The 15,961-nt window shown below is 43.5% G+C and overlaps 1 protein-coding gene across 1 annotated transcript; it reads left to right on the top strand.

Moving 5' to 3' along the window:
• Window positions 1-2,989: 2,989 nt before the first annotated feature.
• LOC111850943 (inner ear-specific collagen-like) lies at window positions 2,990-8,312 on the top strand. The gene is made up of 5 exons (XM_023825359.2): window positions 2,990-3,175; window positions 5,450-5,913; window positions 6,478-6,567; window positions 7,063-7,125; window positions 7,245-8,312. Exons 2-5 carry the CDS (start codon window positions 5,472-5,474, stop codon window positions 8,069-8,071), a joined length of 1,422 nt encoding a protein of 473 aa, XP_023681127.1. The 5' UTR covers window positions 2,990-3,175; window positions 5,450-5,471; the 3' UTR covers window positions 8,072-8,312.
• Window positions 8,313-15,961: the final 7,649 nt, after the last annotated feature.

Genomic DNA, 15,961 nt, shown 5'->3' with positions numbered 1-15,961 from the left:
ATTTCAAAACTAAGCAGGAGTATCTAGGTCTACAGGTTGAGTTAAAAACAACATTATACTCTCTAAGAAGAATGTAGACAAATGAAAGACAAATTGCACTGGAGGCTAAGGATGACAGTAAAAGTTTCTTTAAATTTTTTAACTCCAAAATTTAAAATAGTTAGAACTTTAATTTTCCAGAAATTATCATCTGCGGGTGTGGTACCTTCTGATTGGAAGCATGCTAATATAATGCCTATATTCAAAAAAGGGGATAGAAGTAATCCAGCAAACTACAGGCCAATCAGTTTAACTAGCATTACTGGAAAAATAATGGAAGCTATAATCCAAGTGAAAATTGTAGATTACCTGGATGCAAATAACATTCTGAGGGATAGCCAACATGGATTTAGGAGAGGTAGATCCTGTTTAACGAATTTACTTGAGTTCTTTGAGGAAGCTACAAGAGAAATTGATTACAAAAAGGCCTACGGTGTGATCTACTTAGATTTCCGGAAGGCCTTTGATGTTGTCCCCCACAAACGGCTCTTGCTTAAGATCAAAGCTGTAGGGATTTTAAGAACTATAGCAGCTTGGATCGAAAACCGGTTAACTGACAGGAAACAGCAAGTAGTTATTAAAGACACAATGTCACAGTGGGCCTGCGTTCATAATGGGGTACCACAGGGTTCAATTTTAGGACCACCATTGTCCCTAATTTACATTAATGATATTGACACCAATACATACAGTAAACTGGTTAAATTTGCAGACGACACCAAGGTGGGTAGTATAGCAGATACTGATCTAGCAGCGGAAAGGCTACAACGGGATCTGGATTTAATTAGCGACTGGGCTGATACCTGGCAGATGAAATTTTACATAGATCAGGTACATACATAGTAACATAGTAAGGTAATCAATGCAGGGAGCAGAAATATAAAGCACAGATATTTTATGAGTTCCACTGAAATAAAGATAGCTGAGTACGAGAAAGATCTCGGTATGTTGATGCTTCCATGTCCCACTCTCGCCAGTGTGGGGAAGGCCAATAGAATGTTGGGTTACATCTCTAGGTGTGTCTAGTTTAAGTCAAGGGAAGTGATGCCATGATTATATAATTCCTTGGTAAGATCCCACCTAGAATATTGTGTGCAGATTTGGTCACCATACCTTAAGAAGGACATTGCTGCCTTGGAAAAGGTGCAACGTAGGGCTACGAGAATGACTCCTGGTCAGAGAGGAATATCTTATGAGGAGAGGTTAGCCGAGCTGAATCAGTTTACCCTCGAGCAAAGGAGACTAAGGGGGGACATGATCCAGGTATATAAGATTCTAACAGGTCTGGATGCTGTTCAGCCAAATGGCTATTTCAATATTAGTTTAAATACTAGAACTAGTGGCCATAGGTGGAAATTAGCGGGAGAACATTTTAAAATGAATTTGAGGAAGCATTTCTTTACACAGCGTGTAGTTAGAGTATGGAATAGTCTTCCTAGTAGTGTAGCGGAAGCTAAAACCCTGGGTACCTTTAAATCAGAGCTACACTGTGTGCACAATTATTAGGCAAGTGAGTATTTTGGCCATATCATCATTTTTATGTATATTTTCCAACTTCAAGCTGTATAAACTTGAGTGCTTATTGGATTTAAGCATATCAGGTGATGTGTATTTGCATAATGAGTGAGGGTGTGGCCTAAGGAGATCAACACTCTATATAAAGGTGTGCATAATTATTAGGCAGCTTTTCTTCCTCAGGCAAAATGGGCCAAAAAAGAGATTCAAAATTGTAAAAAGTCTTTCAGAGGGATGCAGCACTCTTGAAATTGCTAAGATATTGGGGCGTGACCACAGAACCATCAAACGTTTTGTTGCAAGTAGTAGACAGTGTCGCAAGAAACGTATTGAGAAAAAAAGACGCCAAAGATTTGAGAAGAATCAAACGTGAAGCTGCCAGGAACCCATTATCCTCCAGTGCTGCCATATTCCAGAACTGCAACCTACCCGGAGTGTCCAGAAGTACAAGGTGTTCAGTGCTTAGAGACATGGCCAAGGTAAGGAAGGCTGAAACCTGACCACCACTGAACAAAACACACAAGTTGAACGTCAAGACTGGGCCAAGAAATATCTGAAGAAAGATTTTTCAAAGGTTTTATGGACTGATGAGGTGAGAGTGACTCTTGATGGACCAGATGGATGGGCCCGTGGCTAGATCAGTAACGGACACAGAGCTCCACTTCGAATCAGACGCCAGCAAGATGGAGGTGGTGTACTGGTATTGGCTGGTATTATTAAAGATGAGCTAGTTGGACCTTTTCGGGTTGAAAATGGCCTCAAAATCAACTCCAAAACCTACTGCCAGTTTTTAGAAGACAAATTCTTCAAGCGGTGATACAGGCAAAAGTCTGCATCTTTCAAGAAGACCATGATTTTTATGCAGGACAATGCTCCATCGCATGCATCGAAGTACTCCACTGCATGGCTAGCCAGTAAAGGTCTAAAGGATGAAAAAATAATGACATGGCCCCCTTCCTCACCTGACCTAAACCCTATTGAGAACCTGTGGGCCCTGCTTAAACGGGAGATTTACAGTGTAGGAAAACAGTACACCTCTCTGAACAATGTCTGGGAGGCTGTGGTTGCTGCTGCACAAAAAGTTGATCGTCAACAGATCAAGAAACTGTCTTTTGTTTATATGTAAATTTTGAGTTGTTTTATTATTCTCACTTTAACAGATGAAAATAAACAAGTGAGATGGGAAAATGTTCGTTTTTTCATTTAGTTGCATAATAATTGTGCACACAGTGTATATTCTCTTAAGAAAGACAAAACCTTACTTTTACTTTCTTAAACATTCAGGTTTAGGTTCATTAACATTTTGGATTGCCCGAGAGCACTGTAGTTGTTCAATAATAAAATTTATCCTCAAAAATACAACTTGCCTAATAATTGTGCACACAGCGTAGATAAGATTTTAACAACTCTGAGCTATTAGTTAAGTTCTCCCTAAATGAGCTTGATGGGCCGAATTGCTTCCTCTCGTTGGTAAATTTCTTATGTTCTTATGTAAAACCTCTCTAGGAACCTCTCTCTTATGCAAACCTCTCTAGAAATTTGTGGCATCATAGTGTCAGGCTGAATGTCTTGTGAGGGCAGGAAGGCTGCATACTGATTTATGCAGGAGAGCTACATTCAGGTTGGTCATTTGAAAATATTTGATATATTTATGAAGTCAATATAATTACATAAATTCTGCTTCAATATAGATATTGTAATCTATTAAATCTATTTCTCTATGATTTTTTTCATGCTAGTTTCAACTACTAGTAATGTGTGGTGTTTGATCTACTGTTTTAGAAGGGTTTGACATTATATTAAAATTAAGTATAAGTAAAAAGAACATTTTTTTCATTCATTATTATTTGTATGAATTCATGACTGGATAATATGATATTTCAACCTTTTGTAATAGGTAAGGGTCAGCTCCTCTTGTCAGTCTTTGTGTTTTCCCCTGCTCCTTGTTGGCCGCATGGCTCAACTTGTTGAGCATGCATTTATTTGTGAATCCTTCTGTCTTGTGATCAAATCCCCTCTGTTTTTGTATTGTTCCCTAATGTTTCATCAGATTTTCTGGTTGGATCTTGCTTTGTGTTTTACCTATCTTTCTTATTCCCCCATGTTAGATTCTGTTTCCTTGTTTGTGTCAGTGTCTTAGTTTTCCCCTCCCAGTCCCTTGATTTAATTAGTTTAATCTGTGGCCTGTTTTCCCAGTCTTCGTTAATTAGTCTCATCTGTCCTGTGTTAGTCTTGTTATACCCAGTTTAGTTTCAGTATTTAAGTCCCTTCCACATTTAGTTCCCCAGTGGTTTGTTGATTGTGATTGTTTGTGAAGTCTGTATGCTTACCTGCCCTGTTTTGTAATTAGTCTTTGTTTATCCCTATTTACTTTTGACCCCTCGTGGTCCTTTTTGTTTTTTGTAGTATTCATAGTGTTTTCTGTTTTAGTTAATAAACCCCAATTTGTCCTGTGAGCCACAAATGGGTTGTCCACCTCCTTCCCAGCCTGCACTATGCCACGCCCATGCCCCAAAGTTGCCTGGATCCATGACAGTAAACATTTCCATCTCCATTAGGACTGGGGAGTTGGGTATTCTAACCATCATCAAAGTCGTGTGACAAGGCCCTATACACCTATGTGGAATATTCTGAACTCTGCAGCATTGACTGCCTGCCAGAAAAGCAGAAAAGCAAGTCTGTGGCATTATCCCACTGAGGATCAAACCTTTAACCTGCTGGCATTACAGAAAAGGGAAACTGAAGCACAAGGGCATTTTAAAAAAACAGGATAAAGTTATGTCTTTAATATCAATACCATGTTCTAAGGACTGCTGTTGGTTTTAAGTCACCGGTAAAGGCTTTTGTTCTTTTAATCCCCTTTTAGATATTGCCAAGGATAGTGGTTATCATCCCCTTTAAGGTGTTGCCAAGGAGGAAGGTTATTACACCTGTAGAAAGCCCCCCTCTCTCCAGTTGTAGTTCATTTAAGACTCTCTCTGTGCAATGCTGGCTCTGGTGTTTTTTTCCATAGGGATCCCATGGATATGAGGTAACCCCTCTATAGCATGAGGGATATGGGGTACATCCTCCCTAAGCATTGTATTTGGCTGATCAGTGGACTCAGGTTTTTTTGTGACTGCAAGACACACAAGAGGCTGGTGTTCTGTGTCACAAAGGAAGAAAGTACAAGGAGGACATAGAGAGGAGAGGTTGAGCCAGCTAGCTCTCACTCTCTCAAACATATTAAGATTTCACTCAAAGTCAACGGCCAATAAGATGCATTCCAATCCTATTTCCAAACCAGCTATTGGTGGAACAGTGAAACACTGCTGTAACAGCATTTAATAAAAAGGATGGACATGTGCAATCTCCAGAAGGCCATCAGGAGATGGAAAAAACAACATTCTAATTCTTTAAATTAGTAAGTAGTAGTGTTCTAGTATTCTGCCAGTCAGAAATGTGAATGTATTTATAGGAATATATTTCAATAAATAAACATTCACGTATGTATAGAATTATAATGCTATTGCAGGTATCTCTTTATAGAACTCTTAGAGCTTTTTCATTAATGTGAACATATAAATGTAAATGTCAGCTGCTGTGCCATTGTATTTATTCAGCTTATGGCAGGTTAACATGCAATTTTATTTATCGAATTATTCTTGAATTTGCAAGGCATTCAAAGATAGCTCTGCTATCTTACCCTCCAGTTCAGGGAAATTAAGTAGACAGAAATTATTAATAAGTGGTAAATGAATACTAATGAGTAATAATGAGAATTTCATTATTTTGAACTACATGCTACAAAAACATAATTTTTGTTATTTCTGTGTTAATGACTTTTTTTTGCTTTTTCCATGTGTGATTAGAATGCAGTGCTTACTAAGAATGTTACCCTTTGATGCTTCCACAGAGAAAAACTTTGCCCTGTACAGATGGCAATGATCCCTTTACCTCTGGCCTTGCTGGCTGCCATGATAGTTGTACTGCTGGTGCCCCCCACTACAGCTAAGACCACTCGCTGGCCTAAACAGCCATACACCAAGCCTCCAGCTCCTGGTCGCCTCCCTGCTCCTGCTAGGCCCCCGGTCGCCCCTGGGCGCCAGGGGATCCGCCCCACCACTGCCGCCAGTGCATCCAGCACCACAAACACCGAGGAGACCACAGAGTCCATGGATGCCTACTCACTGGCTGCAACAGACAGTACAACTTTTCCTGACCATGCCTTCCCAGAATACCACACAGATTCCCTGCCACCTCCTGGTGTTCCACCTGGAAACTACAGCCTGGATTACAATGAGTGCTTCTTCAACTTCTGCGAATGCTGCCCACCAGAAAGAGGTCTCCCAGGGCCGATGGGTGAGGCAGGATTGCCAGGTAATGATAGCAAAATAGCAACAACCTGCCAACATGAATTAACTGTTCTTTGAACTGTTTCCGTTAAAATAATTTGATTTTACTTCATACACACCAATTCGTGGCACATTCTTTTATTTAATTAATTAATTAATTAATAATACTAATGAATACCTGAGTTGTTAAATGGAGACACAAATAATGTAGTAGTTCACACTTACTTAATGTATTAGTTAACCAGTAACTAAGTGTTAGTTACATACCTATCACATGTTTGTACATCATTAGTCAATCATGACAATTCATGTATTCCATTCAGGAACTATATCAGTTAACTAATTAGTTAATTATCCCAGTGAAATACATTAACCGTTATGATTTATTAGTGATGAACTAACAGTTAGTGGTTAATTAATGCATTAAGTTAGCATGTACAACTACATTATTTGTGTCCCAAGCAAAATGCTACTGTGAAACTTAATTGAAATTAGGAAAGGGAAGCACTGCCCTGTTTTATTCCTGTAGTCCTTATACAGACCTACAATCACGGATGTGTGTTTTACTCACCAAATGTGTGTGTTTCAGGACCTCCTGGAGAAAAGGGTGAGACAGGACCCCGAGGACTACCTGGTGTAGTGGGAATCCATGGACCAATGGGCCCAAAAGGAGAAAAAGGTTAGTGCAATGCTGGAACACAAAGCACTTGTATGACCATTTATCCAGTACAAGGTCATGAGGAGGAGAACAGATTTTTAAACATATCATCAAAACAACATGAGATGGTGGCCCAGTTGGTAGCAGTGTGGTACCAAACCTCCAAAGTGATTTCCTGACCCCAATTCTGTGTGTATGAATTTGCATGTTCATCATGGGAATATGTAAGCTTTCTCTGGCTACCAATGTTTCATGCCACTGTTGAAATGCTCGCAGCTAAGTGAACTGGTGTTTCTAAATTTCTTCCAGCATGTTACCTTCTGTGTGAGTGTGTGTCCTGTGATGGTCTGGCATCCTGTTCTGGGTCCTCCCCACCTGTGCTTCCTGAGCTCCAAGCTCACAATCACCTTGTACTTGAAAAATTTATGGAATTTGGATGGACATCTTCTGTATATTGAATTAGTACGATAGTCAATATGAGGGTAAGCTAAACTCATTGTTTATTACTTCTACCAGGAGACCAAGGAGCCAGTGGGCTTGCCGGAATTCCAGGCATTGTGGGAAAACCTGGAGAAAAAGGTCTGTATTTGAAACATTAATCTAATTATGCAGATAAAATATCTGAAACACTTAGTGTATGAAATTGGATAGCTAAAACAACAAGGCCATTTCCCTGGTGCTGCTGTTGATCCTTACAGGTGACCCAGGCCCCAAGGGGGAAAAAGGAGACATGGGCTTTCCTGGCTTTAAAGGAGAGCAAGGGGAAAAAGGTGACCGCTGCGAGAATGGGATAAAGGGTGAGAGGGGGGACACAGGGGAGCAAGGGCCTGTGGGGCCCCCGGGGCCAGCTGGAGAAAAAGGGGACATTGGGCAGAAGGGAGAGTGCCTGAATATCACTGTCAAGGGAGAAATGGGGCTGCCTGGTGCACAGGGACCCCCCGGCCCAGCAGGAGCCAAAGGCGACATGGGCCCTGCAGGGGCGAAGGGGGAGATGGGGGTACGAGGAGCCCCTGGAGCTCAGGGAGTGAGGGGCATTAGTGGGCCAAAGGGTAACAAAGGGGCTAAGGGTCCTCGAGGACTCCGAGGCCCAAAGGGCTCACAAGGGGAAAGCGAAATGCAGAACCGTTCTGCGTTCAGCGTCGGCTTGTTCCCCAGCAAGTCTTTCCCAGCACCAGGCCTCCCAATCAAGTTTGACAAAGTCTTTTATAATGATGAAGGGCATTATGACCTTAACATCAGCAAGTTTAACTGCACCTTCTCCGGTGTCTACATCTTCACCTACCACATTACTGTGCGAAACCGACCACTGCGTGCAGCCCTGGTGGTCAACGGTATCAGGAGACTGCGCACACGTGACTCTCTCTATGGCCAAGATATTGACCAGGCCTCCAACCTAGTAATGCTAAAGCTAACTGTTGGTGACCAAGTTTGGCTTGAAACCCTGCGGGACTGGAATGGGGTGTATTCCAGCAGTGAGGATGACAGCACTTTTACTGGCTTCTTGCTGTATGCTGACAAGGACTGACATATTGTCTCTAGGCCCTTCCAGTTCTTGTTGGAATTCAGCTTCACTCACAAATAGTTGAAAGCCACGTATAGTGGATTGCTGATTGTTAACAAACCAGCATTGGTACCATTTATCTGTTTTTTAAGTCAACCTTGCATTATTTTGTGAAAGACTGTACTCTTGCATAGCCTTTGAATGTTGCAGGTAATGAACATGTGCTGTCAAGCGTGAGAACCCTGGTAAAAACTGCAAACTGGGTCTTGCTGAAGGACAAGAGGTCTTTGTGAACATTAGACTGAATGTGTTGCTTGTTGTAAAGAATATGCAAAAACTTTAGAATGCTTTGAAATAAAACCAAAAATTAAATCTACGGTTTTACTGTTCTGCCTTTGTTGCCTTTAGTACCTGGTGCACTGTCAATGTAAAGCATACTTTTCAGAGTATTAAATATCTTCAGAATAAAGACACACACACACACACACACACATGTTGGTATATCTATCTAATTGGGGACCTTCCATTCATTTCTATAGATAAAACCCTAATCCCAATCACAACACCCTTAACCCCTACCCAGCCCTAACCTTAACCAAAAGTAACCAAACAAAATATGAGACTTTTAGTTTTTTTTTATTGCATTCACAGATCTTTGTGGGGACCTGAAAAATGGTCCCCACAACAGTAAAAAACAGGCTTTTATCACATTGTGGGGTACATTTGGTCCCCACAATGTAATGTAAACATAATCACACACACACACACACACACACTTAATCACTGTCATTTAAGCCAGTTATTCTAATTCTAATTCCTGATCACTCACATTAATGCAACATGGATTTAGGAGAGGTAGATCCTGTTTATTTTACTTGAGTTCTTTGACACAGTTGATTGGAATTATTTGGAAATATATTTGAGTGTTTGTGTGCCAGTATGGTTATGTGGGTGGTTGTTGTTACATAGATATATATATATTTTTTATTTTTATTTTCGGTTGGCGTGAGTGCTTTTTTAATAAAGTCTTTAATAAAGTCTTTAATAAATAGTCTTTTTTAATAAACAGCACGAGTGTTATCGATAGCTGCGGGTGTTGTGTGAGCGGCGTTACATTAAGTAAGTGTGAAACTGGGAGGCAGCGATTGGCGAGTGGAGCTTGGGGCAGAAGACTGAGGTGTCCTGTAGACATATCCAAACACTTACGGCACATAACACCCCCCCACACAAGAGTGAACCCACAGGGTTCACTAACATACACAGACCCCAAATCAAAACTCACATAATAAACAAAAGAAAACATAGAGAACCAAAAGAAACAGACCAAATAACCAAAAGTAGTTAGGATCCTGAGAGGGCGTCAGCTACTAGATTGCTGGCACCTTTCTTATGTCTGATTTCTAAATTGAAAGTTTGTACAATCAGTGCCCAACACATGAGGCGCTGGTTCGTGTTACACATACGGGACAGGAAAACGAAAGGATTATGATCGGTGTATACGACCACCGAATTAGCACAATCTCCCACATAAACCTCAAAATGTTGTAAGGCCAAGAGAAGAGCTAGGGCCTCCTTTTCAATTGTGCTATATACTAGCTGGTGTTTCACAAACATTTTTGAAAAGTAACACACAAGATGGTCCAAACCGTGATTGTCTTCTTGGAGGAGAACCGCACCGGCACCTAAACCGCTAGCATCCACCTCCAGTTTGAATGGCCGAGTGAAATCTGGAGCAACTAGGACAGGGGAGCTACTGAGCAACATCTTAACAGAGTCAAAGACCGATTGACTGGCTGGGGACCATACAAACGGTATGCCCTTTCGAAGCAACTAGGTCAGAGGAATTACAACATCAGAGAAATTACGACAGAAACATCGATAATATCCGGCCATCCCCAAGAACTGTTTTAACGGTTTAACGGGATGATGGACTTTCGCATCCAGAGGCTTAACCACACCATGACCCACTAACTTTCCCAAGTAACTAACAGTACCTTGTCCAAAATCACATTTTTCTAAGTTTAGGACTAACGAAGCATCTTTTAAACGAGCAAAAACTAGTTCTAGGGATTGCATATGATGTTCCCACGAATCGGAATAAATGACAACATCGTCCAAATATGCCTCACAATTTGGGACATCACCGAGCACCTTTTGCATGAGCCGCTGAAAAGTGGCCAGGGCATTGCGTAACCCGAAGGGCATGACTGTGTATTGGAGGAAAACGTCGGGGGTAACAAAAGCAGAAATTTCTGATGCGTGAGGAGTGAGAGGAACCTGCCAATAACCTTTTAACAGATCTGGTTTAGTCACATATTTGGCAGACCCAATCTGATCTACACAGTCTTCCATACACGGAAGTGGGAAAGCATCCGGCCTGGTTACGGCATTTACCTTACGGTAATCAGTACAGAACCGGGACGTTAGGCTTGGGGACGAGCAAAAATGGGGAACTCCAGGGACTGCAGCTAGGCACAGCGAGACCGGTTGTCATCAAATAGTTAGTTTCCTGAGCCAACAAATAACGCTTATGCGGGCTGACACGGTACGGGTGCTGTTTAATGGGGACATGACCGACAACATCTATATCATGTTCTACAAAAGAGGTACATGAAGGGGTATCCAAAAACAGGGAATGAAACCTACCTACAAGGGATGTAATGTCAGATTGGGCGGCAGAAGGCAAATGGGTTAACCGGCTAGGAAGAGTCTGAAGAGCTTCTGAATTTGGTAAGCGAGCACACGGTAAGCAATTTTTCCCTGGGTGTAGCTCATCATCCTCCGGCGAATAGTTACTGATCGACGAAACCCCTACCGTTGTGGAGAAAGGGAGAGAAATGGACAAAGGGGCCAAAACTGAACGGTCGAGGTAGGGTTTCAACATGTTAACATGACAAACCCGAGACTTCCGCCTACGATCTGGTGTTTCCACCACATAGTTGGTAGAGCGGACAACATAAGGACCTGAGAACCGAGCGCGAAGGGAGGAACCAGACAATGGGAAAAACACAAGGACACGGTCACCAGGCTGAAAAGACCGCTCTATAGCAGCTTTATCGAAATGTGCCTTCATTTTGACTTGGGAGGCGCCTAGAGACGTCCAAGCCAGGGTTCTAACAGCAGACATGCGTTCACGAAGGGAACTAACATATTTCAGGAGGTCCTGTGATGGCGAAGGCATGTTAGGTGACAACCACTGCTCCTGAAGCGCTTTTAGGGGACCTCGAACCAAATGACCAAACACGAGCTCAGCAGGGCTAAACCCGGTCAACTCTTGGACGGTGTCACGGATAGCAAAGAGGAGGAGGGGCACACCCTCATCCCAATCTTTCCCTGTATCCAAACAGAAAGTGTGGAGCATGCTTTTAAACGTGTGGTGGATCCGTTCCAGCGCCCCCTGGCTTTCTGGATGGTAAGCGCTGGATACTGAGTGACGAACTCCCAACTCACAAACCACTTGGGCAAATAGTTTTGATGTGAAGTTGGTACCTTGATCAGACTGCACGTACTTAGGGAGGCCGAATGTAGTGAAGAATTTGATCAAGTTCTTCACTATAACGGAGGATCTAAGACTGCGAATGGGGATAGCTTCTGGGAAACGAGTTGCAGTGCACATTAACGTAAATAAATAGCTATTGCCTGAGCCAGTTTTTGGTAAGGGACAGACACAGTCTATAAGTACGTGCTCAAAAGGTTCACCGATCGCAGGTATGGGCCGTAACAGGGCTGGAACAATGACCTGGTTTGGTTTGCCCACTACTTGACAGACATGACAGGTCTTACAATACCTCTTTGTGTCTGAATTTATTCCAGGCCAGAAGAAATGACCTAGGAGTCGACACAACATCTTTTTAATTCCTAGATGACCCGAACATGGGTGATCGTGGGCGAGGGACAATACATATGCCCGATATTTCTCTGGGACTACTACCTGATATACCGAAGACCAATCAAAAGGCGAATTCGGAGGGGTCCACTTACGCATAAGCACTTGATCACGAAGGAAGTGGGGTGATTCTTCACGTCTGTCTTCTTGACAGCGGCGGCACGACAGGACTCCAGGGAGAGATCAGCTCCCTGAGCCTTAACCAGGGCTTCCCTCGTGGAGGGAACTTCAGGGGGATCGATAACATGGCGAGCAACAGGGGTGTCGAAATCGCACAATGAAGAAGTAGCTGGAGGGGAGTCAGACATAAAAGTATCAGCCAGGTCAGTGTCTGCTAGTTTACGTCGTTGGGCACGTGTGAGCACACAAGCCGAAAACACCTTGGGATGTTCCACAGCAACATCATCTGTACCAAGCATTGGTTCGAAAACGACTTCGGGCAGAGGAACAACTCTTTCCCCCGCGATGTCATTCCCTAGAATAAATTAAATACCCGGAATGCGTAGGCGAGTCTGGACCGCAACCCGTACAAAACCAGAGAAGTCAGGGGTATTTAGGAATACATTGTGTAAAGGAACAGCCGTCACGCACAAATCAATGCCATGTACCAGGACACTGGTACCACAATACGACGCATTATCAAGAGGGATGATGCCTTCCATCAGAAACGATCAATCAATTCCTTGAGCTGTTCAAGGTTACACACACCACTGGCGGTACACCATTTATCAAACAGGGTGGTCTTTTCCCTGGCGAATTCTACATGGGTCTGGCTGGGGGATTTATTAAGCTTCCGGAAACTCTGCCGGTAAGCCTCAGGTACACGTTCGTAAGCCCTTAAGACGGTAGCCTTCACTATGTCATAATCTAGGCTCTGCTCTAATGCGAGGGCCGAACACACTTCTTGTGCCTTACACACTAGTTTGCATTGCAGACCAAAGATGCCTAGGCCAGTTCAAAGTCATGGCAATGCGCTCAAATATGGAAAAGTAGGCGTCCACCTCATTTTCCCGGAACACTGGAACAAGCCCGATATGTCGGCTAACATCGAAGCCAGAATTACTCCCATCCTGGGGGACTGGTGAACTCAGGGGAGATCGCGGGCAAGTTTGAGGAGCGTCTGGGGCATCAGACCCATCTCGGGGGGGGCAGGCCGGAGTGTGGAGACATACCTGGTTTTGGCACCCTGCACGGAAGAGGCACCGGCTTTTGTTCGCTCATGCTTAGCCGCCGCAGTTCCACCTCCTTATCAGTCTCTATTTCCACAGCCCTGAGCTGGAGAAGCTGCGCCTGGTACTCCTGCCTCTTGATCTCTAGCTCGAGTTCCCTTAGTCGAATTGTAAGCAGGATCTCCTCCTTGGATTAGCGGGGACCACCGAGATCCATGCGGAGACCCGTCCCAAGATCAACGCTGCCAGCTTCCGCTGCAGCGGATGCATGGACCGGACTCGAGGCAACACTCGCGGAGCTACCCACCTCAGGCAGGATACCCTGCTGAATCAGCTCATCCGAAAGGACCTGCTTAATCGCCCGATTAGAAGCTTAATAACACATAACAGCATCAAACACCCGCGGGGTAATATCTAATATTGACAACGTTAACTCTGAAAAGGACAGTTGCTCCTGAGCTTTACTCGGTCGCCAGTCTGGGCCGGGAGGACATTTTCCACTTTTTCCCGCTCCAGCAGTAACCTGCTTTGAGAGGGTTTTTTGGTGGTTTTTTGGCCTCCTAAGAGCAGTTTCACTTTATTTTACTTAATGTAATTTAAGTTAAACGTGGTTCAGTAGGAAGTTATTCTCGGGTAAATAATTGTTAATTTGGTTATTTAAAAAGTTTAAGGTTGTCATCTCTGACCCTATCGGATACTTTAAAAAGTTCTGTTTTAAACGTAAGTCTTAATTTAGTGTTTTATTGTACTCAGCACTCTATTATATTAACTGTACGTTAATTAAATCAAGTAAAAGTTAAATACGCTATATAAATATACTGGGCTGGGAGTAAAGGACGGGGTCATTGTGAGCTAGATAATTATGGGGCCAGCTCAGTGTTGTGTTTGCAAGATGTTTGCCCTTCTGGATGTTTGTGTCCAGTCGTACTTCATCTGCGAGTAATGAGTTAAAGGAGAGAGTTAATACACCTTTTAGGGAGATGATGTGGGGAGAATGAAGAACAGGTAGGTCAGGGGCTGGGTGAACGTAGGGCATAGACGTAGAAAAGGGTGTACACAGTTTACAGAGGCGGCATCAGCTGAAGTGATGGCGTCTAACCACTTTCAGGTGCATCCAGCTTTAGAGCCGGAAGAGACTGGGGTGTCTTTTCCCCATATGCTCCCCCATATTTTAACGACACCTTAGTTCACACACATGTACACCATCAATGATCAAGGTGGATGGGTGGTGGATGGGGTGGGGGGTCCTGGGTGTGGCGGGGGCGGCCGGCGGGCGGGCTCAGGGGGGGGGGGCTTCTGCATCTGTAGGGCGCTGCCGGTCTCCGGCGGGGTGCCCGCTCGCCTGTGATCTGGGGGGGTGGGGAGCATCCTCTGGGGCCGTCCACTGGGCAAGTCCAGGGCATCTGCTGCCGGGCCTCAAAAACGAGCAGGTGTGACTGAGAGTGTGTGTCTGAGTGTGTGTGTGTGTATGTGTATATGTATGGTTCTGTGTGTCTGCATGTTTGTCCTGGAACGGGGGAGCACGTGGATAATGTGGCGGTGCGGGGGCGGTAGTGAGGGGATTTGGGGGAAGGACGGTGCGGGGACTGGGGAGGGAGGGTTGGGGGGGTCGGGGTAGCCAGGGGCGGAGGTGCCTGGTGGCTCTCAGGGCGTCCCCCTGGTCCCCCGGGTGGGGGTTCTTGGGGGGGTGTGGGTCTGCGGGCGATATCCAGACTGTGTTCCTGTTGGTCTGCTTATGTATTTTTCTCATTGGTATTAATGTATTTAATTCCAGAAGCAGATACTGGCACAAGCTTATTCTCTGTCATAATGGTACCATTGGTTTCTTTGTGTGTATACTTTTTGTGTATGCAATGATCTTGTTTGTTAGATACAGCGGCTGGTGTGATGATACAATGTCCAGTACTAACATGCAGAAGCTGTCCTTTTGTTACTCTAATTTTTCTTAAGTTGTCATGTATTATTTATCTTTCCCTGTTTTTCTCTATCTCTGATCCCCCCTTTTTTTCTTCTTTCTTCTGTCTCTCTTCTCTTTCTCTCTTTTTCCCTCTCCTCTTTCTCTCCCTCCTCTCTTTATCTATTCTATTTCAGCTAACTTTCCCTGTCGGCCCCGGCAATAATCTAAAATGGCGAATAAAGAGTATATCTCAAGGAAAAGGAAGGAAAGGAAAACACTTTATTGTCATTGTAATTTACATTAACAACGAAATTCAGTTGGCAACTCTCATTTAAGCAGCAGCAATATACATATATAAATATAATAAAGTACACAAATTAAAAGTTGTAATAATAATAATAGTAATAATAATCTACACAGTAGAGAAATAATTGCAATAAAGGAATACCCAATCAATTAAAAAGAGAGCAAAAAGTGTAAACACATTGAGTTCTTCCCTTCAACTTCATATACAGTTAGGATGATAAACAATAAACAATTGCTGTAGTGCAAATGAGGTAGTAATGGTAAAGTCTGAGCAGTACTTAAAAAGTCTACATGGAACCAGGTTTACAATGGTCTAAGTGTGTGGGGGTGGGGTTGTGATGGAATAACTGAGACTACAGCTCTGGGATAGAAGCTATTCTTCAGTCGGTTTGTGTGCACTTTAATTGTCCTGAAACGTTTGCCTGATGGCAAAGCAACAAATAGACTGTGTCCTGGATGATGCATGTCCACAATAATGCTGTTAGCTTTCTGTCTCAGCCGACTAGCATAGATGGAGTCCAGCTCTGGAAGTTCAGACCCAATAACCCGTTGAGCTGCCTTCACCACACTCTGTAGATCCCTTCGGTCCTCTACAGTGCAGCTGGAATACCACACTGTAATACAGTAGGACAAAATACTCTCTATGGTAGAGCGGT

This window comes from Paramormyrops kingsleyae, chromosome 21, assembly GCF_048594095.1.
Source record: "Paramormyrops kingsleyae isolate MSU_618 chromosome 21, PKINGS_0.4, whole genome shotgun sequence".
NCBI lineage: Eukaryota > Metazoa > Chordata > Actinopteri > Osteoglossiformes > Mormyridae > Paramormyrops > Paramormyrops kingsleyae.
This window is presented reverse-complemented; position numbering and strand designations above follow the sequence as displayed.

Excerpts from the sequence above, each read along its gene's own strand:
- LOC111850943 (XM_023825359.2), top strand. The coding sequence starts at position 5,472 with ATGGCAATGATCCCTTTACCTCTGGCCTTGCTGGCTGCCATGATAGTT. Across the intron at positions 5,914-6,477 it reads GGGTGAGGCAGGATTGCCAG|GACCTCCTGGAGAAAAGGGT; the intron begins GTAATGATAGCA and ends TGTGTGTTTCAG. Across the intron at positions 6,568-7,062 it reads GGGCCCAAAAGGAGAAAAAG|GAGACCAAGGAGCCAGTGGG; the intron begins GTTAGTGCAATG and ends TACTTCTACCAG.